Source organism: Scyliorhinus torazame, chromosome 18, assembly GCF_047496885.1.
Source record: "Scyliorhinus torazame isolate Kashiwa2021f chromosome 18, sScyTor2.1, whole genome shotgun sequence".
In the NCBI taxonomy this organism is placed as follows: Eukaryota; Metazoa; Chordata; class Chondrichthyes; order Carcharhiniformes; family Scyliorhinidae; genus Scyliorhinus; species Scyliorhinus torazame.
This window is the reverse complement of record NC_092724.1, coordinates 163013523-163041273: the sequence shown is the minus strand read 5'-3', so window position 1 is coordinate 163041273 and position 27751 is coordinate 163013523. Positions and strand designations below refer to the sequence as shown.

The 27751-nt window shown below is 51.5% G+C and overlaps 1 protein-coding gene across 3 annotated transcripts in view; it reads left to right on the top strand.

Moving 5' to 3' along the window:
- The window catches only part of stxbp4 (syntaxin binding protein 4), a 346204-nt gene that overhangs the window by 9852 nt on the left and 308601 nt on the right, over positions 1–27751 (top strand). Inside the window, exon 1 of one of the 3 annotated variants that reach the window (XM_072483829.1) lies at positions 2665–2808. The exons of 1 other annotated variant lie outside the window; for it this stretch is intronic. In XM_072483829.1, the coding sequence (XP_072339930.1) occupies positions 2747–2808 (62 nt within the window). In that variant the 5' untranslated portion in view covers positions 2665–2746. Of the gene's footprint in view, positions 1–2664; positions 2809–27751 lie in introns of those variants that run through there. One more of the 3 variants, XM_072483830.1, reaches the window with a different exon arrangement.

The window sequence follows — 27751 nt, the reverse complement described above, 5'->3', positions numbered from 1 at the left end:
GCACCATGCCCAGGGGCAGCACCATGCCCAGGGGCAGCACCATGCCCAGGGGCAGCACCATGCCCAGGGGCAGCTCAGTGCCCAGGCCAGCACCATGCCCAGGGGCAGCACCATGCCCAGGGGCAGCACCATGCCCAGGGGCAGCACCATGCCCAGGGGCAGCACCATGCCCAGGGCAGCACCATGCCCAGGGGCAGCTCAGCGTCCAGGGACAGCACCATGCCCAGGGACAGCACCATGCCCAGGACAGCACCATGCCCAGGGACAGCACCATGCCCAGGACAGCACCATGCCCAGGGACAGCACCATGCCCAGGACAGCACCATGCCCAGGGACAGCACCATGCCCAGGGGCAGCACAGCGCCCAGGGGCAGCACCATGCCCAGGGACAGCACCATGCCCAGGGGCAGCACCATGCCCAGGGGCAGCTCAGCACCCAGGGGCAGCACCATGCCCAGGACAGCACCATGCCCAGGACAGCACCATACCCAGGGACAGCACCATGCCCAGGACAGCACCATGCCCAGGACAGCACCATGCCCAGGACAGCACCATGCCCAGGGGCAGCACCATGCCCAGGGCACCACCACGCCCAGGGCAGCACCATGCCCAGGGGCAGCACAGCGCCCAGGGGCAGCACCATGCCCAGGGGCAGCTCAGCGCCCAAGGGCAGCACCATGCCCAGGGGCAACTCAGCGTCCAGGACAGCACCATGCCCAGGGGCAGCAGAGCACCCAGGGCCAGCACCATGCCCAGGGGCAGCACCATGCCCAGGGGCAGCACCATGCCCAGGGGCAGCACCATGCCCAGGGGCAGCACCATGCCCAAGGGCAGCACCATGCCCAGGGGCAACTCAGCGTCCAGGACAGCACCATGCCCAGGGGCAGCACCATGCCCAGGGGCAGCAGAGCACCCAGGGCCAGCACCATGCCCAGGGGCAGCACCATGCCCAGGGGCAGCACCATGCCCAGGGACAGCACTATGCCCAGGGGCAGCACCGTGCCCAGGGGCAGCACCATGCCCAGGGACAGCACCATGCCCAGGGGCAGCACCGTGCCCAGGGGCAGCACCATGCCCAGGGACAGCACCATGCCCAGAGGCAGCACCATGCCCAGGGGCAGCACCATGCCCAGGGGCAGCACCATGCCCAGGGGCAGCAGAGCACCCAGGGCCAGCACCATGCCCAGGGACAGCACCATGCCCAGGGGCAGCACCATGCCCAGGGCAGCACCATGCCCAGGGGCAGCAGAGCACCCAGGGGCAGCACCATGCCCAGGGCCAGCACCATGCCCAGGGGCAGCACCGTGCCCAGGGCCAGCACCATGCCCAGGGCAGCACCATGCCCAGGGATAGCACCATGCCCAGGGGCAGCACCATGCCCAGGGACAGCTCAGTGCCCAGGGGCAGCACCATGCCCAGGGACCGCACCATGCCCAGGGGCAGCACCATGCCCAGGGGCAGCACCATGCCCAGGGGCAGCACCATGCCCAGGGACAGCTCAGTGCCCAGGGGCAGCACCATGCCCAGGGACAGCACCATGCCCAGGGGCAGCACCATGCCCAGGGGCAGCAGAGCACCCAGGGGCAGCACCATGCCCAGGGATAGCACCATGCCCAGGGGCAGCACCATGCCCAGGGACAGCTCAGTGCCCAGGGGCAGCACCATGCCCAGGGGCAGCACCATGCCCAGGGACAGCACCATGCCCAGGGGCAGCACCATGCCCAGGGGCAGCACCATGCCCAGGGGCAGCACCATGCCCAGGGGCAGCACCGTGCCCAGGGCCAGCACCATGCCCAGGGGCAGCACCATGCCCAGGGGCAGCACCATGCCCAGGGGCAGCACCATGCCCAGGGACAGCACCATGCCCAAGGACAGCACCATGCCCAGGGGCAGCACCATGCCCAGGGACAGCACCATGCCCAGGGCAGCACCATTCGCAGGGGCAGCACCATGCCCAGGGGCAGCACCATGCCCAGGGCAGCACCATGCCCAGGGCAGCACCATTCGCAGGGGCAGCACCATGCCCAGGGGCAGCACCATGCCCAGGGCAGCACCATGCCCAGGGCAGCACCATTCGCAGGGGCAGCACCATGCCCAGGGGCAGCACCATGCCCAGGGCAGCACCATTCACAGGGGCAGCACCATGCCCAGGGCAGCACCATTCGCAGGGGCAGCACCATGCCCAGGGCAGCACCATTCGCAGGGGCAGCACCATGCCCAGGGCAGCACCATTCACAGGGGCAGCTCAGCGTCCAGGACAGCACCATGCCCAGGGAAAGCACAGCGCCCAGGGATAGCACCATGCCCAGGGGCAGCACCATGCCCAGGGGCAGCTCAGCGCCCAAGGGCAGCACCATGCCCAGGGCAGCACCATGCCCAGGGGCAGCTCAGCGCCCAAGGGCAGCACCATGCCCAGGGGCAGCTCAGCGCCCAAGGGCAGCACCATGCCCAGGGGCAGCTCAGCGCCCAAGGGCAGCACCATGCCCAGGGGCAGCTCAGCGCCCCGTCTGCCAGCTGGAGGAGAGTGAGGAAGGTCAGGGGCTGGGCTCGATCCTTGCTGCTCAGCTCACTGTGCGGCTGTCGTCAGGGAGCCAGTCCCTCCCTCTACAGCCTGGCGTCCACCTGCCCTGTAATCCCCCTCCTCCACAACCCTGCCATGCGGCAGGCAGGAGCCGAGCTCTGACACAACCACTTCCAGCAAGACCATCTCCATTCCCGCGGGAGCTCTGTCAGCGCTCAGCTCACCATGTCCTTCTTACCGCACTCCGAGGAAGCGGAGCGCTTTGATGGCTTGTCCCTGTTATACTGGTACGCGTGTGTGTGACTGAACTCTGTATATCTGTGTGGATTGTGTATCTATCTCTGTGAGCTCTGTCTGTATATCTGTGTGGATTGTGTATCTATCTCTGTGAGCTCTCTGTATATCTGTGTGGATTGTGTATCTATCTCTGTGAGCTCTGTCTGTATATCTGTATGGATTGTGTATCTATCTCTGAGTTCTCTGTCTGTATATCTGTATGGATTGTGTATCTATCTCTGAGTTCGCTGTCTGTATATCTGTGTAGATTGTGTATCTATCTCTGTGAGCTCTGTCTGTATATCTGTGTGGATTGTGTATCTATCTCTGTGAGCTCTGTCTGTATATCTGTGTGGATTGTGTATCTATCTCTGTGAGCTCTGTCTGTATATCTGTGTGGATTGTGTATCTATCTCTGTGAGCTCTGTCTGTATATCTGTGTGGATTGTGTATCTATCTCTGTGAGCTCTGTCTGTATATCTGTGTGGATTGTGTATCTATCTCTGTGAGCTCTGTCTGTATATCTGTATGGATTGTGTATCTATCTCTGTGAGTTCTCTGTCCGTGTATCTGTGTGGATTGTGTATCTATCTCTGTGAGCTCTGTCTGTAAATCTGTGTGGATTGTGTATCTATCTCTGTGAGCTCTGTCTGTATATCTGTGTGGATTGTGTATCTATCTCTGTGAGCTCTGTCTGTATATCTGTGTGGATTGTGTATCTATCTCTGTAAGCTCTCTGTATACCTGTATGGATTCTGTATCTATCTCTGTGAGTTCTCTGTCTGTATATCTGTGTGGATTGTGTATCTATCTCTGTGAGCTCTCTGTATATCTGTGTGGATTGTGTATCTATCTCTGTGAGTTCTCTGTCTGAATATCTGTGTGGATTGTGTATCGATCACTGTGAGCTCTGTCTGTATATCTGTGTGGATTGCGTATCTATCTCTGTGAGCTCTCTGTATACCTGTATGGATTCTGTATCTATCTCTGTGAGTTCTCTGTCTGTATATCTGTGTGGATTGTGTATCTATCTCTGTGAGCTCTCTGTATATCTGTGTGGATTGTGTATCTATCTCTGTGAGTTCTCTGTCTGTGTATCTGTGTGGATTGTGTATCTATCTCTGTGAGCTCTCTGTATATCTGTATGGATTGTGTATCTATCTCTGTGAGCTCTGTCTGTATATCTGTGTGGATTGTGAATCTATCTCTGTGAGCTCTGTCTGTATATCTGTGTGGATTGTGTATCTATCTCTGTGAGCTCTGTCTGTATATCTGTGTGGATTGTGTATCTATCTCTGTGAGCTCTCTGTATATCTGTATGCATTGTGTATCTATCTCTGTGAGCTCTCTGTATATCTGTATGGATTGTGTATCTATCTCTGTGAGTTCTCTGTCTGTGTATCTGTGTGGATTGTGTATCTATCTCTGTGAGCTCTCTGTATATCTGTATGGATTGTGTATCTATCTCTGTGAGCTCTGTCTGTATATCTGTGTGGATTGTGTATCTATCTCTGTGAGTTCTCTGTCTGTATATCTGTGTGGATTGTGTATCTATCTCTGTGAGCTCTCTGTATATCTGTGTGGATTGTGTATCTATCTCTGTGAGTTCTCTGTCTGTGCATCCCTGTTCAAAAAAGGAACTAGGGATAACCCTGGGAATTACAGGCCAGTTAGTCTTACTTCGGTGGTCGGCAAAGTAATGGAAAGGGTACTGAAGGATAGGATTTCTGAGCATCTGGAAAGACACTGCTTGATTAGGGATAGTCAGCACGGATTTGTGAGGGGTAGGTCTTGCCTTACAAATCTTATTGAATTCTTTGAGGAGGTGACCAAGCATGTGGATGAAGGTAAAGCAGTGGATGTAGTGTACATGGATTTTAGTAAGGCATTTGATAAAGTTCCCCATGGTAGGCTTCTGCACAAAGTAAGGAGGCATGGGATAGTGGGAAATTTGGCCAGTTGGATAACGAACTGGCTAACCGATAGAAGTCAGAGAGTGGTGGTGGATGGCAAATATTCAGCCTGGATCCCAGTTACCAGTGGCGTACCGCAGGGATCAGTTCTGGGTCCTCTGCTGTTTGTGATTTTCATTAATGACTTGGATGAGGGAGTTGAAGGGTGGGTCAGTAAATTTGCAGACGATACGAAGATTGGTGGAGTTGTGGATAGTAAGGAGGGCTGTTGTCGGCTGCAAAGAGACATAGATAGGATGCAGAGCTGGGCTGAGAAGTGGCAGATGGAGTTTAACCCTGAAAAGTGTGAGGTTGTCCATTTTGGAAGGACAAATATGAATGCGGAATACAGGGTTAACGGTAGAGTTCTTGGCATTGTGGAGGAGCAGAGAGACCTTGGGGTCTATGTTCATACATCTTTGAAAGTTGCCACTCAAGTGGATAGAGCTGTGAAGAAGGCCTATGGTGTGCTCGCGTTCATTAACAGAGGGATTGAATTTAAGAGCCGTGAGGTGATGATGCAGCTGTACAAAACTTTGGTAAGGCCACATTTGGAGTACTGTGTACAGTTCTGGTCGCCTCATTTTAGGAAGGATGTGGAAGCTCTGGAAAAGGTGCAAAGAAGATTTACCAGGATGTTGCCTGGAATGGAGAGTAGGTCTTACGAGGAAAGGTTGAGGGTGCTAGGCCTTTTCTCATTAGAGCGGAGAAGGATGAGGGGCGACTTGATAGAGGTTTATAAGATGATCAGGGGAATAGATAGAGTAGACAGTCAGAGACTTTTTCCCCAGGTGGAACACACCATTACAAGGGGACATAAATTTAAGGTGAAAGGTGGAAGATATAGGAGGGATATCAGAGGTAGGTTCTTTACCCAGAGAGTAGTGGGGGCATGGAATGCACTGCCTGTGGAAGTAGTTGAGTCGGAAACATTAGTGACCTTCAAGCAGCTGTTGGATAGGTACATGGATTACGGGAAAATGATATAGTGTAGATTTATTTGTTCTTAAGGGCAGCACGGTAGCATTGTGGATAGCACAATTGCTTCACAGATCCATGGTCCCAGGTTCGATTCCGGCTTGGGTCATTGTCTGTGCGGAGTCTGCACGTCCTCCCCGTGTCTGCGTGGGTTTCCTCCGGGTGCTCCGGTTTCCTCCCACAGTCCAAAGATGTGCGGGTTAGGTGAATTGGCCAATGATAAATTGCCCTTAATGTCCAAATTGCCCTTGGTGTTGGGTGGAGGTGTTGAGTTTGGGTAGGGTGCTCTTTCCAAGAGCTGGTGCAGACTCAGGGGGCCGAATGGCCACCTTCTGCACTGTAGATTCAATGATAATCTATGATTAATCTAGGACAAAGGTTCGGCACAACATCGTGGGCCGAAGGGCCTGTTCTGTGCTGTATTTTCTATGTTCTATGTTCTATGTATCTGTGTGGATTGTGTATCTATCTCTGTGAGCTCTGTCTGTATATCTGTATGGATTGTGTATCTATCTCTGTGAGCTCACTGTATATCTGTGTGGATTGTGTATCTATCTCTGTGAGTTCTCTGTATGTGTATCTGTATGGATTGTGTATCTATCTCTGTGAGTGCTCTGTCTGTATATCTGTGTGGATTGTGTATCTATCTCTGTGAGCTCTGTCTGTATATCATATAATTTACAGTGCAGAAGGAGGCCATTCGGCCCATCGAGTCTACGCCAGCTCTTGGAAAGAGCACCCTACCCAAGCCCACACTTCCACCCTATCCCCATAACCGAGTAACCCCACCCAACACCAAGGGCAATTTTGAACACTAAGGGCAATTTATCATGGCCAATCCACCTAACCTGCACATCTTTGGACTGTGGGAGGAAACCGGAGCACCCGGAGGAAACCCACGCACACACAGGGAGGATGTGCAGACTCCGCACTGACAGTGACCCAAGCCGGAATCGAACCTGGGACCCTGGAGCTGTGAAGCAATTGTGCTCTCCACAATGTTACCGTGCTGCCCCTGTGTATATCTGTGTGGATTGTGTATCTATCTCTGTGAGCTCTCTGTATACCTGTGTGGATTGTGTATCTATCTCTGTGAGCTCTGTCTGTATATCTGTGTGGATTGTGTATCTATCTCTGTGAGCTCTGTCTGTATATCTGTGTGGATTGTGTATCTATCTCTGTGAGCTCTGTCTGTATATCTGTGTGGATTGTGTATCTATCTCTGTGACCTCTGTCTGTATATCTGTGTGGATTGTGTATCTATCTCTGTCAGCTCTCTGTATACCTGTGTGGATTGTGTATCTATCTCTGTGAGTTCTCTGTCTGAATATCTGTATGGATTGTGTATCTATCTCTGTGAGCTCTGTCTGTATATCTGTATGGATTGTGTATCTATCTCTGTGAGCTCTGTCTGTATATCTGTATGGATTGTGTATCTATGTGAGCTCTGTCTGTATATCTGTATGGATTGTGTATCTATCTCCGTGAGCTCTGTCTGTATATCTGTGTGGATTGTGTATCTATCTCTGTGAGCTCTCTGTATATCTGTATGGATTGTGTATCTATCTCTGTGAGCTCTCTGTATATCTGTGTGGATTGTGTATCTATCTCTGTGAGCTGTCTGTCTGTATATCTATATGGATTGTGTATCTATCTCTGTGAGTTCTCTGTCTGTATACCTGGATGGATTGTGTATCTATCTCTGTGAGCTCTGTCTGTATATCTGTATGGATTGTGTATCTATCTCTGTGAGCTGTGTCTGTGTATCTGTGTGGATTGTGTATCTATCTCTGTGAGCTCTGTCTGTATATCTGTATGGATTGTGCATCTATCTCTGTGAGCTCTGTCTGTATATCTGTGTGGGTTGTGTATCTATCTCTGTGAACTCTGTCTGTATATCTGTGAGGATTGTGTATCTATCTCTGTGAACTCTGTCTGTATATCTGTGTGGATTGTGTATCTATCTCTGTGAGCTCTCTGTATATCTGTGTGGATTGTGTATCCATCTCTGTGAGCTCTGTCTGTATCTCTGTATGGATTGTGTATCTATCTCTGTGAGCTATCTGTATATCTGTGTGGATTGTGTCTCTATCTCTGTGATCTCTGTATATCTGTGTGGATTGTGTATCCATCTCTGTGAGCTCTGTCTGTATATCTGTATGGATTGTGTATCTATGTGAGCTCTGTCTGTATATCTGTATGGATTGTGTATCTATCTCCGTGAGCTCTGTCTGTATATCTGTGTGGATTGTGTATCTATCTCTGTGAGCTCTCTGTATATCTGTATGGATTGTGTATCTATCTCTGTGAGCTCTCTGTATATCTGTGTGGATTGTGTATCTATCTCTGTGAGCTGTCTGTCTGTATATCTATATGGATTGTGTATCTATCTCTGTGAGTTCTCTGTCTGTATACCTGGATGGATTGTGTATCTATCTCTGTGAGCTCTGTCTGTATATCTGTATGGATTGTGTATCTATCTCTGTGAGCTATGTCTGTATATCTGTGTGGATTGTGTATCTATCTCTGTGAGCTCTGTCTGTATATCTGTATGGATTGTGCATCTATCTCTGTGAGCTCTCTGTATATCTGTGTGGATTGTGTATCTATCTCTGTGAGTTCTCTGTCTGAATATCTGTGTGGATTGTGTATCGATCACTGTGAGCTCTGTCTGTATATCTGTGTGGATTGTGTATCTATCTCTGTGAGCTCTCTGTATACCTGTATGGATTCTGTATCTATCTCTGTGAGTTCTCTGTCTGTATATCTGTGTGGATTGTGTATCTATCTCTGTGAGCTCTCTGTATATCTGTGTGGATTGTGTATCTATCTCTGTGAGTTCTCTGTCTGAATATCTGTGTGGATTGTGTATCGATCACTGTGAGCTCTGTCTGTATATCTGTGTGGATTGTGTATCTATCTCTGTGAGCTCTCTGTATACCTGTATGGATTCTGTATCTATCTCTGTGAGTTCTCTGTCTGTATATCTGTGTGGATTGTGTATCTATCTCTGTGAGCTCACTGTATATCTGTATGGATTGTGTATCTATCTCTGTGAGCTCTGTCTGTATATCTGTGTGGATTGTGTATCTATCTCTGTGAGCTCTCTGTATATCTGTGTGGATTGTGTATCTATCTCTGTGAGTTCTCTGTCTGTGTATCTGTGTGGATTGTATATCTAGCTCTGTGAGCTCTGTCTGTATATCTGTATGGATTGTGTATCTATCTCTGTGAGCTCACTGTATATCTGTGTGGATTGTGTATCTATCTCTGTGAGCTCTGTCTGTATATCTGTGTCGATTGTGTATCTATCTCTGTGAGCTCTGTCTGTATATCTGTGTGGATTGTGTATCTATCTCTGTAAGCTCTGTCTGTATATCTGTATGGATTGTGTATCTATCTCTGTGAGCTCTGTCTGTATATCAGTGTGGATTGTGTATCTATCTCTGTGAGCTCTGTCTGTATATCTGTGTCGATTGTGTATCTATCTCTGTGAGCTCTGTCTGTATACCTGTATGGATTCTGTATCTATCTCTGTGAGCTCTGTCTGTATATCTGTGTGGATTCTGTATCTATCTCTGTGAGCTCTGTCTGTATATCTGTATGGATTGTGTATCTATCTCTGTGAGCTCTGTCTGTATATCTGTGTGGATTGTGTATCTATCTCTGTGAGTTCTCTGTCTGTATATCTGTGTGGATTGTGTATCTATCTCTGTGAGCTCTGTCTGTATATCTGTGTGGATTGTGTATCTATCTCTGTGAGCTCTGTCTGTATACCTGTATGGATTCTGTATCTATCTCTGTGAGCTCTGTCTGTATACCTGTATGGATTGTGTATCTATCTCTGTGAGTTCTCTGTCTGTATATCTGTGTGGATTGTGTATCTATCTCTGTGAGCTCTCTGTATATCTGTGTGGATTGTGTATCTATCTCTGTGAGTTCTCTGTCTGTGTATCTGTGTGGATTGTGTATCTATCTCTGTGAGCTCTGTCTGTATATCTGTATGGATTGTGTATCTATCTCTGTGAGCTCACTGTATATCTGTGTGGATTGTGTATCTATCTCTGTGAGCTCTGTCTGTATATCATATAATTTACAGTGCAGAAGGAGGCCATTCGGCCCATCGAGTCTACGCCAGCTCTTGGAAAGAGCACCCTACCCAAGCCCACACTTCCACCCTATCCCCATAACCGAGTAACCCCACCCAACACCAAGGGCAATTTTGAACACTAAGGGCAATTTATCATGGCCAATCCACCTAACTTGCACATCTTTGGACTGTGGGAGGAAACCGGAGCACCCGGAGGAAACCCACGCACACACAAGGAGGATGTGCAGACTCCGCACGGACAGTGACCCAAGCCGGAATCGAACCTGGGACCCTGGAGCTGTGAAGCAATTGTGCTCTCCACAATGTTACCGTGCTGCCCCTGTGTATATCTGTGTGGATTGTGTATCTATCTCTGTGAGCTCTGTCTGTATATCTGTGTGGATTGTGTATCTATCTCTGTGAGCTCTGTCTGTATATCTGTGTGGATTGTGTATCTATCTCTGTGAGCTCTGTCTGTATATCTGTGTGGATTGTGTATCTATCTCTGTGACCTCTGTCTGTATATCTGTGTGGATTGTGTATCTATCTCTGTCAGCTCTCTGTATACCTGTGTGGATTGTGTATCTATCTCTGTGAGTTCTCTGTCTGAATATCTGTATGGATTGAGTATCTATCTCTGTGAGCTCTGTCTGTATATCTGTATGGATTGTGTATCTATCTCTGTGAGCTCTGTCTGTATATCTGTATGGATTGTGTATCTATGTGAGCTCTGTCTGTATATCTGTATGGATTGTGTATCTATCTCCGTGAGCTCTGTCTGTATATCTGTGTGGATTGTGTATCTATCTCTGTGAGCTCTCTGTATATCTGTATGGATTGTGTATCTATCTCTGTGAGCTCTCTGTATATCTGTGTGGATTGTGTATCTATCTCTGTGAGCTGTCTGTCTGTATATCTATATGGATTGTGTATCTATCTCTGAGTTCTCTGTCTGTATACCTGGATGGATTGTGTATCTATCTCTGTGAGCTCTGTCTGTATATCTGTATGGATTGTGTATCTATCTCTGTGAGCTGTGTCTGTATACCTGTGTGGATTGTGTATCTATCTCTGTGAGCTCTGTCTGTATATCTGTATGGATTGTGCATCTATCTCTGTGAGCTCTGTCTGTATATCTGTGTGGATTGTGTATCTATCTCTGTGAACTCTGTCTGTATATCTGTGAGGATTGTGTATCTATCTCTGTGAACTCTGTCTGTATATCTGTGTGGATTGTGTATCTATCTCTGTGAGCTCTCTGTATATCTGTGTGGATTGTGTATCCATCTCTGTGAGCTCTGTCTGTATCTCTGTATGGATTGTGTATCTATCTCTGTGAGCTATCTGTATATCTGTGTGGATTGTGTATCTATCTCTGTGAGCTCTCTGTATATCTGTGTGGATTGTGTATATATCTGTGAGCTCTGTCTTTATATCTGTGTGGATTGTGTATCTATCTCTGTGAGCTCTCTGTATACCTGGATGGATTGTATATCTAACTCTGAGCTCTGTCTGTACATCTGTATGGATTGTGTATCTATCTGTGAGCTCTGTCTGTATATCTGTGTGGATTGTGTATCTATCTCTGTGGGCTCTGTCTGTATATCTGTATGGATTGTATATCTATCTCTATAAGCTCTCTGTATATCTGTGTGGATTGTGTATCTATCTCTGTGAGCTCTGTCTGTATATCTGTGTGGATTGTGTTCGATCTCTGTGAGCTCTCTGTATATCTGTGTGGATTGTGTATCTATGTGAGCTCTGTCTGTATATCTGTGTGGATTGTGTATCTATCTCTGTGAGCTCTCTGTATATCTGTGTGGATTGTGTATCTATCTCTGTGAGCTCTGTCGGTATATCTGTATGGATTGTGTATCTATCTCTGTGAGCTCTGTCTGTATATCTGTATAGATTGTGTATCTATCTCTGTGAGCTCTGTCTGTATATCTGTGTGGATTGTGTATCTATCTCTGTGAGCTCTCTGTATATCTGTGTGGATTGTGTATCTATCTCTGTGAGCTCTGTCTGTATATCTGTATGGATTGTGTATCTATCTCTGTGGGCTCTGTCTGTATATCTGTATGGATTGTGTATCTATCTCTGTGAACTCTGTCTGTAAATCTGAGTGGATTGTGTATCTATCTCTGTGAGCTCTGTCTGTGTATCTGTGTGGATTGTGTATCTATCTCTCTGAGCTCTCTGTCTGTATATCTGTGTGGATTGTGTATCTATCTCTGTGAACTCTGTCTGTATATCTGTGTGGATTGTGTATCTAAATCTGTGAGCTCTCTCTGTATTTCTGTGTGGATTGTGTATTATCTCTGTGAGCTCTGTCTGTATATCTGTGTGGATTGTGTATCTATCTCTGAGCTCTCTGTCTGTATATCTGTGTGGATTGTGTATCTATCTCTGAGCTCTTTGTCTGTATATCTGTGTGGATTGTGTATCTATCTCTGTGAGCTCTGTCTGTATATCTGTGTGGATTGTGTATCAATCTCTGTGAGCTCTGTCTGTATATCTGTATGGTTTGTGCATCTATCTCTGTGAGCTCTGTCTGTATATCTGTATGGATTGTGTATCGATCTCTGTGAGCTCTGTCTGTATATCTGTGTGGATTGTGTATCTACCTCTGTGAGCTCTGTCTGTATATCTGTGTGGATTGTGTATCTATCTCTGTGAACGCTGTCTGTATATCTGTGTGGATTGTGTATCTATCTCTGTGAGCTCTGTCTGTATATCTGTGTGGATTGTGTATCTATCTCTGTGAGCTCTGTCTGTATACCTGTGTGGATTGTGTATCTATCTCTGTGAGCTCTGTCTGTATATCTGTGTGGATTGTGTATCGAACACTGTGAGCTCTGTCTGTATACCTGTGTGGATTGTGTATCTATCTCTGTGAGCTCTGTCTGTATATTTGTGTGGATTGTGTATCGATCACTGTGAGCTCTGTCTGTATATCTGTGTGGATTGTGTATCTATCTCTGTGAGCTCTCTGTATATCTGTGTGGATTGTGTATATATCTGTGAGCTCTGTCTGTATATCTGTGTGGATTGTGTATCTATCTCTGTGAGCTCTCTGTATACCTGGATGGATTGTATATCTAGCTCTGAGCTCTGTCTGTATATCTGTGTGGATTGTGTATCTATCTCTGTGAGCTCTGTCTGTATATCTGTGTGGATTGTGTATCTATCTCTGTGAGCTCTGTCTGTATATCTGTGTGGATTGTGTATCTATCTCTGTGAGCTCTCTGTATACCTGGATGGATTGTATATCTAGCTCTGAGCTCTGTCTGTATATCTGTGTAGATTGTGTATCGATCTCTGTCAGCTCTGTCTGTATATCTGTGTGGATTGTGTATCTATCTCTGTGAGCTATGTCTGTATATCTGTGTGGATTGTGTATCTATCTCTGTGAGCTCTGTCTGTATATCTGTGTGGATTGTGTATCTATCTCTGTGAGCTTTGTCTGTATATCTGTGTGGATTGTGTATCTATCTCTGTGAGCTATGTCTGTATATCTGTATGGATTGTGTATCTATCTCTGTGAGCTCTCTGTATATCTGTGTGGATTGTGTATCTATCTCTGTGAGCTCTGTCTGTATATCTGTGTGGATTGTGTTTGATCTCTGTGAGCTCTCTGTATATCTGTGTGGATTGTGTATCTATCTCTGTGAGTTCTCTGTCTGTATATCTGTGTGGATTGTGTATCTATCTCTGTGAGCTCTGTCTGTATATCTGTATGGATTGTTTATCTATCTCTGTGAGTTCTCTGTCTGTATATCTGTGTGGATTGTGTATCTATCTCTGTGAGCTCTGTCTGTATATCTGTGTGGATTGTGTATCTATCTCTGTGAGCTCTCTGTATATCTGTGTGGATTGTGTATCTATCTCTGTGAGCTGTGTCTGTATATCTGTATGGATTGTGTATCTATCTCTGAGCTCTGTCTGTATATCTGTATAGATTGTGTATCTATCTCTGTGAGCTGTGTCTGTATATCTGTATGGATTGTGTATCTATCTCTGTGAGCTCTGTCTGTATATCTGTATGGATTGTGTATCTATCTCTGTGAGCCCTGTCTGTATATCTGTATGGATTGTGTATCTATCTCTGTGAACTCTGTCTGTAAATCTGTGTGGATTGTGTATCTATCTCTGTGAACTCTGTCTGTATATCTGTGTGGATTGTGTATCTAAATCTGTGAGCTCTCTCTGTATTTCTGTGTGGATTGTGTATTATCTCTGTGAGCTCTGTCTGTATATCTGTGTGGATTGTGTATCTATCTCTGAGCTCTTTGTCTGTATATCTGTGTGGATTGTGTATCTATCTCTGTGAGCTCTGTCTGTATATCTGTGTGGATTGTGTATCAATCTCTGTGAGCTCTGTCTGTATATCTGTATGGTTTGTGCATCTATCTCTGTGAGCTCTGTCTGTATATCTGTGTGGATTGTGTATCGATCTCTGTGAGCTCTGTCTGTATATCTGTGTGGATTGTGTATCTATCTCTGTGAGCTCTGTCTTTATATCTGTGTGGATTGTGTATCTATCTCTGTGAGCGCTGTCTGTATATCTGTGTGGATTGTGTAGCTATCACTGTGAGCTCTGTCTGTATATCTGTGTGGATTGTGTATCTATCTCTGTGAGCTCTGTCTGTATATCTGTGTGGATTGTGTATCTATCTCTGTGAGCTCTGTCTGTAAACCTATGTGGATTGTGTATCTATCTCTGTGAGCTCTCTCTGTATATCTGTGTGGATTGTGTATCGAACACTGTGAGCTCTGTCTGTATATCTGTGTAGATTGTGTATCTATCTCTCTGAGCTCTGACTGTATATCTGTGTGGATTGTGTATCGATCACTGTGAGCTCTGTCTGTATATCTGTGTGGATTGTGTATCTATCTCTGTGAGCTCTGTCTGTATACCTGTGTGGATTGTGTATCTATCTCTGTGAGCTCTGTCTGTATATCTGTGTAGATTGTGTATCTATCTCTGTGAGCTCTGTCTGTATATCTGTGTGGATTGTGTATCTATCTCTGTGAGCGCTGTCTGTATATCTGTGTGGATTGTGTATCTATCTCTGTGAGCTCTCTCTGTATATCTGTGTGGATTGTGTATCTATCTCTGTGAGCTCTGTCTGTATATCTGTGTGGATTGTGTATCTATCTCTGTGAGCTCTGTCTGTAAACCTATGTGGATTGTGTATCTATCTCTGTGAGCTCTCTCTGTATATCTGTGTGGATTGTGTATCGAACACTGTGAGCTCTGTCTGTATATCTGTGTAGATTGTGTATCTATCTCTCTGAGCTCTGACTGTATATCTGTGTGGATTGTGTATCGATCACTGTGAGCTCTGTCTGTATATCTGTGTGGATTGTGTATCTATCTCTGTGAGCTCTGTCTGTATACCTGTGTGGATTGTGTAACTATCTCTGTGAGCTCTGTCTGTATATCTGTGTAGATTGTGTATCTATCTCTGTGAGCTCTGTCTGTATATCTGTGTAGATTGTGTATCGATCTCTGTGAGCTCTGTCTGTATATCTGTGTAGATTGTGTATCTATCTCTGTGAGATCTGTCTGTATATCTGTGTAGATTGTGTATCGATCTCTGTGAGCTCTGTCTGTATATCTGTGTAGACTGTGTCTCTCCCTGTCTTAGGTATCGAGCAGGCGGCAGGTTGAACTGGTCACAATAAGTATTGATATCAGACCCAGCTGAGAGCTCAGTCACACACCTGGGCCTGGATTCTCCCAGCCTCCGTGCCGGAATCACGTTTGATGCGGGGACGGAGAATAGTCGTCAACCTGGAAATGGGGACCGGCACCGCTCCAGCGAGTCTCCCGTCCCGGCGTAGGGACATAGCCCCATTCCTGGAGAATCCACCCCAGGTCTACTCTGTTCCAATGGAAACGGCATCTACACCTTCAACTACCACCGTGAAAAGTTCTGGGGGAAAGAATTCAATTGTTACAGGGGAGATGGGGGGTGGGGGTACAGGGACATGGGTGTGCGGAGGGGTGGGGGTACAGGGGGGCGATGGAGTTGCGTGGGGGTGGGGGTACACGGGGGGTGGGGGTACACGGGGGTGCAGGGTGGTGGGGGTACAGGGGGTGTGGGGGGTGGGGGTACAGGGGGCGATGGAGGTGCAGGGGTGTGGGGGTGCAGGGGGGGTGGTTGCAGGGAGGGTGGCAGTGCAGGGAGGGTGGGGGGATGGGGTTGCAGGGGGTGGGGCTACAGGGGTGTTGCAGGGGGTGGGGGTGCAGAGGGAGTGGAGGGATGGGGTTGCAGGGGGATGGGGTGGCAGGGGGATGGGGTGGCAGGGGCTGGGGGTGCAGGGGGATGGGGTGGCAGGGGCTGGGTGTGCAGGGGGTTGGGGTGCAGGGGGTTGGGGGTACAGGGGGTGGGGTTGCAGGGGGGTGGGAGTGCAGGGGGGTGGGGGATGGGGTGCAGGGGGGTGGGGGCAGAGGGGTGTGGTTGCAGGGGGTTGGGGGTACAGGGGGTGGGGTTGCAGGGGGAGTTGGAGTGCAGGGGGGTGGGGGATGGGTTGCAGGGGGATGGGGGTGTAGCAGGGCAGGGGGTGGGGGTGCAGAGGGGATGGGGGGCCAGGGGGGTGCGGTTGCAGGGCGTTGGGGGAGTACAGGAGGTGGGGTTGCAGGGGGGTTGTGGGGGATGGGGTGCAGGGGAATGGGGGGGCAGGGGGGGCGGTTTTTGGGTGGTACAGGGGGTGGGGGTGCAGGGGGTTGGGGGGCAGGGAGGTGCGATTGCAGGGGGTTGGGGGTACAGGGGGTGGGGTTGCAGGGGGTTGGGGAGGCAGGGGGTGGGGATGTAGAGGGGTGGGTATGTAAGAGGGGGTGGAGGGTGCAAGGAGAGATGGGTGTGTAGGGGGGTATGGATGAGATGGGGTGCAAGGGGGTGGGGGGGCAGGGGTGTGGAGCAGATGGGGGTGCAGTGGGGTGGGGGGGCAGGGGGGTGTGGAGGAGATGGGGGTGCAGGGAGTTGTGGAGGAGGAGATGGGGTGTGCAGGAGGAGGGGGTGTGCGGAGGAGATGGGGTGTGGAGGAGGAGGGGGTGTGCGGAGGAGATGGGGTGTGGAGGAGGAGGGGGAGTGCGGAGGAGATGGGGTGTGCAGTGGGGTGGGGGGCAGGGGGGTGTGGAGGAGTTGGGGTGTGCAGGAGGAGGGGTGTGTGGAGGAGATGGGGTGTGCAGGAGGAGGGGGTGTGCGGAGGAGATGGGGTGTGGAGGAGATGGGGTGTGCAGGAGGAGGGGGTGTGCGGAGGAGATGGGGTGTGGAGGAGATGGGGTGTGCAGGAGGAGGGGGTGTGCGGAGGAGATGGGGTGTGGAGGAGATGGGGTGTGCAGGAGGAGATGGGGTGTGCAGGAGGAGATGGGGTGTGGAGGAGGAGGGGGTGTGGAGGAGATGGGGTGTGCAGGAGGAGGGAGGGTGTGGAGGAGATGGTGTGTGCAGGAGGAGATGGGGTGTGCAGGAGGAGATGGGGTGTGGAGGAGGAGGGGGTGTGGAGGAGATGGGGTGTGCAGGAGGAGGGGGGGTGTGTGGAGGAGATGGTGTGTGCAGGAGGAGGGTGTGTGGAGGAGATGGGGTGTGGAGGAGATGGGGTGTGGAGGAGGAGAGGGTGTGCGGAGGAGATGGGGTGTGCAGGAGGAGGGGGTGTGCGGAGGAGATGAGGTGTGGAGGAGGAGGGGGGTGCGGAGGAGATGGGGTGTGGAGGAAATGGGGTGTGTGGAGGAGATGGGGTGTGCAGGGGTGTGCGGAGGAGATGGGGGTGCAGGAGGAGGGGAATGCGGAGGAGATGGGGTGTGCAGTGGGGTGGGGGGGCAGGGGGGTGTGGAGGAGTTGGGGTGTGCAGGAGGAGGGGTGTGTGGAGGAGATGGGGTGTGCAGGAGGAGGGGGTGTGCGGAGGAGATGGGGTGTGGAGGAGATGGGGTGTGCAGGAGGAGGGGGTGTGCGGAGGAGATGGGGTGTGGAGGAGATGGGGTGTGCAGGAGGAGATGCGGTGTGGAGGAGATGGGGTGTGCAGGAGGAGGGGGTGTGCGGAGGAGATGGGGTGTGGAGGAGATGGGGTGTGTGGAGGAGATGGGGTGTGCAGGAGGAGGGTGTGTGGAGGAGATCAGGTGTGGAGGAGATGGGAGGTGGAGGAGGAGTGGGGGGTGCGGAGGAGATGGGGTGTGGAGGAAATGGGGTGTGCGGAGGAGATGGGGTGTGCAGGGGTGTGCGGAGGAGATGGGGTGTGCAGTGGGGTGGGGGGGCAGGGGGGTGTGGAGAAGATGGGGTGTGCAGGAGGAGGGGGGTGTGGAGGAGATGGTGTGTGCAGGAGGAGGGTGTGTGGAGGAGATGGGGTGTGCAGGAGGAGGGGGTGTGCGGAGGAGATGGGGTGTGGAGGAGAAGGGGTGTGCAGGAAGAGGGGGTGTGCGGAGGAGATGGGGTGTGCAGGAGGAGGGGGGGTGTGGAGGAGGAGGGGGTGTGCGGAGGAGATGGGGGATGGAGGAGGAGGGGGGGTGCGGAGGAGATGGGGTGTGGAGGAAATGGGGTGTGCGGAGGAGATGGGGTGTGCAGGGGTGTGCGGAGGAGATGGGGGTGCAGGAGGAAGGGGTGTGCGGAGGAGATGGGGTGTGCAGTGGGGTGGGGGGGCAGGGGGGTGTGGAGGAGATGGGGTGTGCAGGAGGAGGGGGGTGTGGAGGAGATGGTGTGTGCAGGAGGAGGGTGTGTGGAGGAGATGGGGTGTGCAGGAGGAGGGGGTGTGCAGAGGAGATGGGGTGTGGAGGAGAAGGGGTGTGCAGGAGGAGGGGGTGTGCGGAGGAGATGGGGTGTGGAGGAGATGGGGTGTGGAGGAGGAGGGGGTGTGGAGGAGATGGGGTGTGCAGGAGGAGGGGGTGTGCAGGAGGAGATGGGGTGTGCAGGAGGAGATGGGGTGTTCAGGAGGAGATGGGGTGTGGAGGAGATGGGGTGTGCAGGAGGAGATGGGGTGTGCAGGAGGAGGGGGTGTGTGCAGGAGGAGGGGGTGTGCGGAGGGAGGAGATGGGGTGTGCAGGAGGAGGGTGTGTGTGGAGGAGATGGGGTGTGCAGGAGGAGATGGGGTGTGCAGGAGGAGGGGGTGTGTGGAGGAGATTGGGTGTGCAGGAGGAGGGTGTGTGGAGGAGATGGGGTGTGCAGGAGGAGATGGGGTGTGCAGGAGATGGGGTGTGCAGGAGGAGGGGGTGTGCGGAGGAGATGGGGTGTGCAGGAGGAGAGGGGTGTGCAGGAGGAGGGGGTGGTGTGCAGGAGGAGATGGGGTGTGCAGGAGGAGATGGGGTGTGCAGGAGGAGATGGGGTGTGCGGGAGGAGGGGGTGTGCAGGAGGAGGGGGTGTGCAGGAGGAGGGTGTGTGTGGAGGAGATGGGGTGTGCAGGAGGAGGGTGTGTGGAGGAGATGGGGTGTGCAGGAGGAGGGTGTGTGGAGGAGATGGGGTGTGCAGGAGGAGGGGGTGTGCGGAGGAGATGGGGTGTGGAGGAGATGGGGTGTGCAGGAGGAGATGAGGTGTGGAGGAGGAGGGTGTGTGGAGGAGATGGGGTGTGGAGGAGATGGGGTGTGCAGGAGGAGGGGGTGTGGAGGAGATGGGGTGTGGAGGAGGAGGGGGTGGGATGAGGGTTCCAAGGTGGGGGCAGTTTAGTTTGAACAGGCACATTAATGGGTTGATGTAAGCTGGAGGCCCAGCCTGCCCCTATTCATCTCCTGCGCTTGTGAGTTTTTTGATTGGTCTGTAGGATTATAGAATAACACACAGCACTCCTAACACCAATAGTCTACTTCAGAGAAAATAAAAGCTAAATACTGCGGATGCTGGAATCTAAGACAAAAACTGAGAATGCTGGGAAATCTCATCAGGTCTGACAGCCTCTGTGGAGAGAGAGACAGAGTTAACGTTTCGAGTTCTGAAGGAGAGTCATACGGACTCGAAACATTAACTCTGTTTCTCTCTCCATAGATATTGTCAACCCTGATGAGATTTCCCAGCATTTTACACACCGATGAATTTCAATGAGTTAGAGGATCTACATGATTTAGTGAGATGGGAGTTTAGAGAAAGCCACTGCCATCTAATTTAAAGAGTGGTTTTACACTCCCTGTCAGATTCTGAACGGTTATTGTTTTCGGGTGGCGAGGGTTGTTTTGAAGTAGGACCCATTTGCAGATGGACCTGTTGTGTCTGTCCGACAAGCTCACTGCTTTGAATTTAAATTTTAAATCATTTGGATTCTCATCAATTTTCTCCAAATCCAGTTACAAGATTAAATTTAGGACTTTCTGGAGCAGCATTTTGTTATTGCTACTGAGATTTCAAAGGTTTAATCATGACGACAGGTTGCATAGGCTGAACTTGTCGTCCTTTATGTACAGAAGGTCGAGGGGTGTTTAAGGCAATTAAAGAGATAAAGGGTGGGTAGAGAGAGAGAGAGAGGCAAGTCCTTGTGGTGCAGTGGGTAGTGTTCCTGCCTCTGGGCTAGAAGTTCCAGGTTTGAGTCCCACTCGAGGACCTGATGGCCATGGAATGTGGTTCATAATGTGGTCAGACAGGTTGATGCTCAGCCTGGTAACTCCTTCCAATCAGCCTAAGACAGGCAGTCAGAGCAGGAGAGATTTCCAATCTCTATGCCTGATGCAGAGTGGTGCCCCTCAAGGTATAAGCCTCTTGCTTCAGGCTCGTGACCTGTTCTAGGAACAATGAGCTGCAGGAAATCAGACATGCCTCGTGTCTGCCTCATGCTTGTTTAGCCGCAGGAAGTCTTCAAAGTCTGATTGAGAGAAGCTACTTCCTCTGGCGAGAGAATCCAGAAGGGAGAAAATCTTAAGAGGGAAATCAGGGAACGTTTCTTGCACACACACAACAGTGGAATCTGGGCCTCTGATGTACCGTCAGTTACCACGAGATGAGAATGGTGAAACAATCGAGGCTTTATTGCACAAGATGTTGTGCCTCCTGCAGCTGGAACCAGAATGGGAGCAGCTCAGGAGAGCACACACTTTTATACTCCGCCTGCTGGGAGGAGCCAGCAGGCTGGGATTTACTGTGTTAACTGTAGTACAGTGGCAGTACCGTAATACACGTAGTGTGTGACCAGTGGTGTTTACCACATTCACCCCCTGTTTCAAAAAAAGTCCAGCTGGGGTGAAAAACAACGTTACAGATTGAGTCTGTCGGGTGCTGTGACGGGGGCTGTCGGGCACCACGATCGCCTCAGTCCTGGTGGTGGTGTGGGCGCCGATGTGGGTACCTGCGACTCCGGGAGCGTGTTGTCCTCTCCTTCACCCAGTAGTGGATCCGGTGAGGGGACGGATGCTACTGGGGTGGGGGTTGCGGTGAGGGTCGGTGGTGGGAGGGTGAACAGCGCAGGGGCGGGGGTGGCAACCAGAGGAGGAGCGGACGGTACCAGGTCGGGGGTGGTGGTGGTTGTGTGTGGGGACCCAGCTGGTGCCAGGTCCCAGAGGGAGACTGTCCTGTCGCCCGTTGGGGTGTGCCACGTAGGCGTACTGTGGGTTCGCTTGGAGGAGGAGGAATTGTTCGACAAGGGGATCCGATTTATGACTCCTCGCATGCTTCCGGATCAGGACAGGCCCAGGAACTGTCAGCCAGGTTGGGAGCGAGACCCCGGAGGTGAACGTTCTAGGGAAGGCAAACACACGTTCGTGAGGGGTCTCATTGGTAGCAGTGCACAGGAGTGACCGGATGGAGTGAAGGGCGTCGGGGAGGACCTCCTGCCAGCGGGGGACCGGGAGATTCCTAAACCGAAGGGCCAGCAGGACGGCCTTCCAGACCGACGCGTTCTCCCTCTCCACCTGCCCGTTTCCCGGGGGTTGTAGCTGGTCGTCCTGCTCGAGGCGATGCCCTTGCTGAGCAGGAACTGACGCAGCTCATCACTCATGAACGAGGAGCCCTGATCGCTATGGATGTAGGTGGGGAAACCGAACAAGGTGAAGATGCTGTGCAGGGCCTTGATGACCATGGCAGACGTCATGTCGGGGCATGGGATGATGAAAGGGAACCGGGAGTACTCATCAATTACATTGAGGAAGTACACGTTGCGGTCAGTGGAGGGGAGGGGCCCTTTGAAGTCCATGCTGAGGCGCTCAAAGTGGCGGGAGGCCTTCACCAGATGCGCTCTGTCTGGCCGATAGAAGTGCGGCTTGCACTCGGCGCAGACTTGCAGTCCCTGGTCACTGTCCTGACCGCCTCGATGGAGTAGGGCAGGTTGCGGGCCTTGATAAAATGGAAGAACCGGGTGACCCCCAGGTGGCAGAGGTCATTGTGGAGGGCCCGGAGTCGGTCTACCTGTGCGCTGGCACATGTATCACGGGATAGGGCATCTGGGGGCTCATTGTGCTTCCCCGGGCGATACAAGATCTCGTAGTTATAGGTGGAGAGCTCGATCCTCCACCTCAAGATCTTGTCGTTCTTGATCTTGCCCTGCTGTGTATTGCTGAACATGAAGGCAACCGAACGTTGGTCAGTGAGGATAGTGAATCTCCTGCCGGCCAGGTAATGCCGCCAATGTCGCACAGCTTCCACAATGGCTTGAGCCTCCTTTTCAAAGAAGAAAGAACAAAGAAAAATGACAGCACAGGAACAAGCCCTCCCTTCCAAGCCTGCGCCGATCCAGATCCTCTATCTAAAACTGTTGCCTATTTTCTAAGGATCTGTATCCCTCTGTTCCCCGCCCATTCATGTATCTGTCTAGATACATCTTAAATGACGCTATCGTGCCCGCCTCTACCACCTCCGCTGGCAATGCGTTCCAGGCATCCACCACCCTCTGCGTAAAGAACTTTCCACGCATATCTCCCTTAAACTTTTCCCCTCTCACCTTGAACTCGTGACCCCTAGTAATTGAGTCCCCCACTCTGGGAAAAAGCTCCTTGCTATCCACCCTGTCTATACCTCTCATGGATTTTGTAGACCTCAATGAGGTCCCCCCCTCAACCTCCGTCTTTCTAATGAAAATAATCCTAATCTACTCAACCTCTCTTCAAAGCTAGCACCCTCCATATCAGGCAACATCCTGGTGAACCTCCTCTGCACCTTCCCCAAAGCATCCACATCGTTTTGGTAATGTGGCGACCAGAGGTGTACGCAGTATTCCAAATGTGGCCTAACCAAAGTCTTATACAACTGTAACATGACCTGCCAACTCTTGTACTCAATACCCCTTCCGATGAAGGAAAGCATGCCGTAAGCCTTCTTGACCACTCTATCGACCTGCGCAACCACCTTCAGGGTACAATGGACCTGAACACCCAGGTCTCTCTGTACATCAATTTTCCCTAGGGCTTTTTCATTTACCGTATAGTTTGCTCTTGAATTGGATCTTCCAAAATGCATCACCTCACATTTGCCCGGATTGAACTCCATCTGCCATTTCTCCGCCCAACTCTCCAATCTATCGATATTATGCTGTATTCTTTGATTCTTTGACAGTCCCCTTCACTATCTGCTACTCCACCAATCTTAGTATCATCTGCAAACTTGCTAATCAGACCACCTATACCTTCGTCCAGATCATTTATGTATATCACAAACAACAGTGGTCCGAGCACGGATCACTATGGAACACCACTGGTCACAGTTCTCCATTTTGAGAAACCCCCTTCCACTACTACTTTCTGTCTCCTGTTGCCCAGCCAGTTCTTTATCCATCTAGCTAGTACACCCTGGACCCCATAAGACTTCACTTTCTCCATCAGCCTACCATGGGGAACCTTATCAAATGCCTTACTGAAGTCCATGTATATGACATCTACAGCCCTTCCTTCATCAATCAACTTTGTCACTTCCTCAAAGAGTTCTATTAAGTTGGTAAGACATGACCTTCCCTGCACAAAACCATGTTGCCTATCATTGATAAGCCCATTTTCTTCCAAATGGGAATAGATCCTATCCCTCAGTATCTTCTCGACAGAGGAGTGCCGAATTTCGGAGACATGAAGGGTACGGAAAAGAAAGCCACGGGTCTGCCTGCCTGGTTGAGGGTGGTGGCCAGAGCCACGTCCGATTCATTGCTCTCCATCTGAAAGGGAAGGGGGTCTCATTGACCGCGTGCATCGTGGCTTTGGCGATGTCCATCTTGATGTGGTTGAAGGCCCGGTGGGCCTCAGCCGTCAGGAGAAAAACTGTGGACTTGATGAGTGGGCGGACCTCGTCCGCATAATCAGGGACCCACTGGGCGTAGTAGGAGAAGAACCCCAGGCATCGTTTCAGGGCCTTGGGGCAGTGGGGGGGGGGGGGGGGGGGAGTTCCAGGAGGGGGCGCATGCGATCGGGGTTGGGCCCTAGAAGTCCATGTTCCACAACGTAGCAAGAATGGCTAAGCGGGTGGTGCGGAAAACGCATTTCTCCTTATTGTAGGTGAGGTTAAGGAGTTTGGCGGTATGGAGGAACTTCTGGAGATTCGCGTCGTGGTCTTGCTGGTCGTAGCCGCAGATGGTGACATTATCTAGGTACTGGAACGTGGCCCGTAGCCCGTATTGGTCAACCATTCGGCCCATCACTCGCTGGAAGACCGAGACCCCATTGGTGACCCCGAAGGGAACTCTAAAGAAGTGATAGAGGCGGCCATCTGCTTCGAATGCAGTGTATTGGCGGTCCTCCGGGCGGATGGGGAGCTGGTGGTAGGCGGACTTCAAGTCAACTGTGGAGAAGACTCGATACTGCGCAATCTGATTGACCATGTCAGATATGTGTGGGAGGGGGTACGCATCGAGCTGCGTGTACCGGTTGATGGTCTGACTGTAGTCGATGACTATCTGGTGTTTCTCCACAGTCTTAACTACCACCACTTGAGCTCTCCAGGGGCTGTTACTGGCCTCAATGACCCCCTCCCGCAGAAGCCGTTGGACCTCCGACCTGATAAAGGACATGTCCTGTGCACTGTACCGTCTGCTCCTCGTGGAGACGGGCTTACAGTCCGGGGTGAGGTTTGCGCAAAATGAGGGTGGATCGACCTTAAGGGTCGTGAGGCCACAGACTGTATGGGGGGGGGGGGGGTGCAGGGGTCCGCCGAATTTCAGAGTAAGGCTTTGGAGGTGGCACTGAAAATCGAGACCTAGTAACAGTGCATCGCAGAGATGGGGGAGGACGTAGAGCCGGAAGTTGCTGAACTCTACACCCTGTACGGAGAGGGTCGCGACGCAGCACCCTGGATTTGTACGGAATGGGATCCGGAGGCCAGTGAGATTTTCTGGGTGACGGGGAGGACCGGGAGGGAGCAGCGCCTTACCGTAGCTGGGTGGATGAAACTCTCTGTGCTCACGGAGTCAAAGAGGCAGGTCGTCTCATGCCCGTTGATCCTTACAGTCGTCGTAGCAGTCGCGAGGTTGCGGGGCCGAGACTGATCCAGGGGGATGGAGGCGAGCTGCGGAAGATGCTGGGAGGCCCCGGGCTGATCAGCGGTGGCGGCGGTATCGGCGGCCCGCGAACGGCCAGGCAAGCAGGGGTCCGGAGGCGCGGTTCAAGATGGCGGCGCCCACGAGCCGCACATGGCGGCGAAGATGGCGGTGCCCCTGGATCGCACCGGGGGGGGGGGGTGTGTAACGATGTTGGGCCTGGAAACGGCAGCGACCGATTGGGCCTGGCAAACGGAGACAAAGTGGCCCTTCTTGCCACACCCATTGCAGGTCGCGCTCCGCGCTGGGCAGCGCTGCCTGGGATGCTTGCTTTGGCCACAAAAATAGCATTTGGACCCTCCGGAGTTGGCTGGCTGCCACGCGGCGCAGGCTTGTGGTGTACCCGGGACGGAAGATGGTGGGGCCCACGATGCCCACGAGGGTGCCGCGCGGCCAGAGGTGTAGGACTCCAGATTGCGGGAGGCCACTTCTAGGGAGTTAGCAAGCTGCACAGTCTCTGTAAGGGTTAGCGTACCCCCTTCCAATAACCGCTGGCGAACGTAATTAGACATAGAAAATGAAAATCGCTTATTGTCACAAGTAGGCTTCAATGAAGTTACTGTGAAAAGCCCCTAGTCGCCACATTCCGGCGCCTGTTCGGGGAGGCTGGTACGGGAATTGAACCGTGCTGCTGGCCTGCCTTGGTCTGCTTTAAAAGCCAGCGATTTAGCCTTGTGCTAAACCAGCCCTGTCTCTGGTCAGCAGTTCTGTGTGTTGGACTGCTGACACTGCCTAACAATTACAGTTCCTACCAAGTATCCGCAGAGCACGCAGGAAATCGTCCTGAGACTCCCCCGGGAGTTGCCGTCTCGTGGCCAGGAGGCACCTGGCAAACACTTGATTCACAGTCCTGATGCACTGTCCTTTTAGTAGCGCCATCGCTTCCGTGTTGGTGGGCGAGTCCCGAATGAGGGGGAAAACCTGTGGGCTCGCCCGTGAGTAGAGGATCTGGAGCTTCTGCGGGTCTGAGAGGGCTTCTATGGATGCTCCGAGATATCCTTCAAAGCAGGCTAGCCAGTGCTCCAAGGTGGCTGTGGCGTCGGCTGCGTGAGGGTTCAGCTCCAGGCGATCAGGCTTGATTAAGACATTCATCTCTAAAATTCTAGTGCAATAAATTGATGCACCATCAATGACCACGAGACGAAAATGGTGAAACTATTGAGGCTTTATTGCACTAGATGTTGAGCCTCCTGCAGCTGGAACTAGAATGGAAGCAGCGCAGGAGAGCACACACTTTTATACTCCGCCTGCTGGGAGGAGCCAGCAGGCTGGGATTTACTGTGTTAACTGTAGTACAGTGGCAGTACCGTAATACACACAGTGTGTGACCAGTGGTGTTTACCACAGACTCTACCCCAAACACTGATGACATGGTTCAGGTGGCACCTGATGCCTTTCCCCATCATCTTCAGCCGCACCCCCGCCCCCGGTTCTGTTCACAGCCTGACTGTGGGGGTGCTGAGAAAGCTGCAATCGAGTGCTGTTCTCTCTGTCCAGCAACGGAATACTATCGGGAGGCCATCACAGAGAGTGAAAGAATCTGATTTAAACAGGGCTACTGGTTCAATAGCATTTGCCCCGTTGGATGGCCTCTGCTCAGCTTGGGGCCCAGGTTAGTGAGGCTGCATGGGGGCAGATCCACAGCATATGCAGTGGGTTGCAGCATTCTGAGAGTGGCCTTTGAGGGAGTCACTCAATTGAGGGTCTTCACACATGCACAGAGTGTGAGAAAGACAAGGAATGGACTTGTGGTTAGGTACTGGAGACACACACCCATTTTTCCAAAGGTTGACGGCCGTCACAGGTCTGGGCTTGTTTTGAATTAATGGCATTTCCCATCTACCTCTAGCTTATGACATTGCAATTGTAGCAATAAGTTAGTTGGCAACACTGACTTGAAATGACTAAATTGGCCAACTCTGCAGTCGAACACTGAGTACAAGGGTTGGATCTGCTCAGTGTATGGAGGTGATTGACGTGGGGCAACTCGGTAGCACAATGGTTAGCACAATTACTTCACAGCTCCAGGGTCCCAGGTTCGATTCCTGGCTTGGGTCACTGTCTGTCCGGAGTCTGCACGTTCTCCCCGTGTGTGCGTGGGTTTCCTCTGGGTGCTCCGGTTTCCTCCCACAGTCCAAAGATGTGCAGGTTAGGTGGATTGGCCATGATAAATTGCCCTTAGGGTTGGGTGGGGTTACTGGGTTATGGGGATAGGGTGCTCTTTCCGAGAACCGGTGCAGACTCGATAGGCCGAATGGCCTCCTTCTGCACTGTAAATTCTATGATTCTATGGTCTGCACTTTGGAGCTGCACTTAAGCTTCAGCATCGTTGTGCACTATTACAGTAAGTTGAACTTTTCAAGTTCCCCCAGTGGGATTCTGCTTCACATGCCAGCTTCCAGCATTACGGGCTCTAGCCTGGTGTATTGACCTGCGTTTTGTCAGTGCCTACCATGACAGGAGCTGGTGTGATGTACAACAGCGGTTTGTACCCGTCTGTGTTCATTCCCT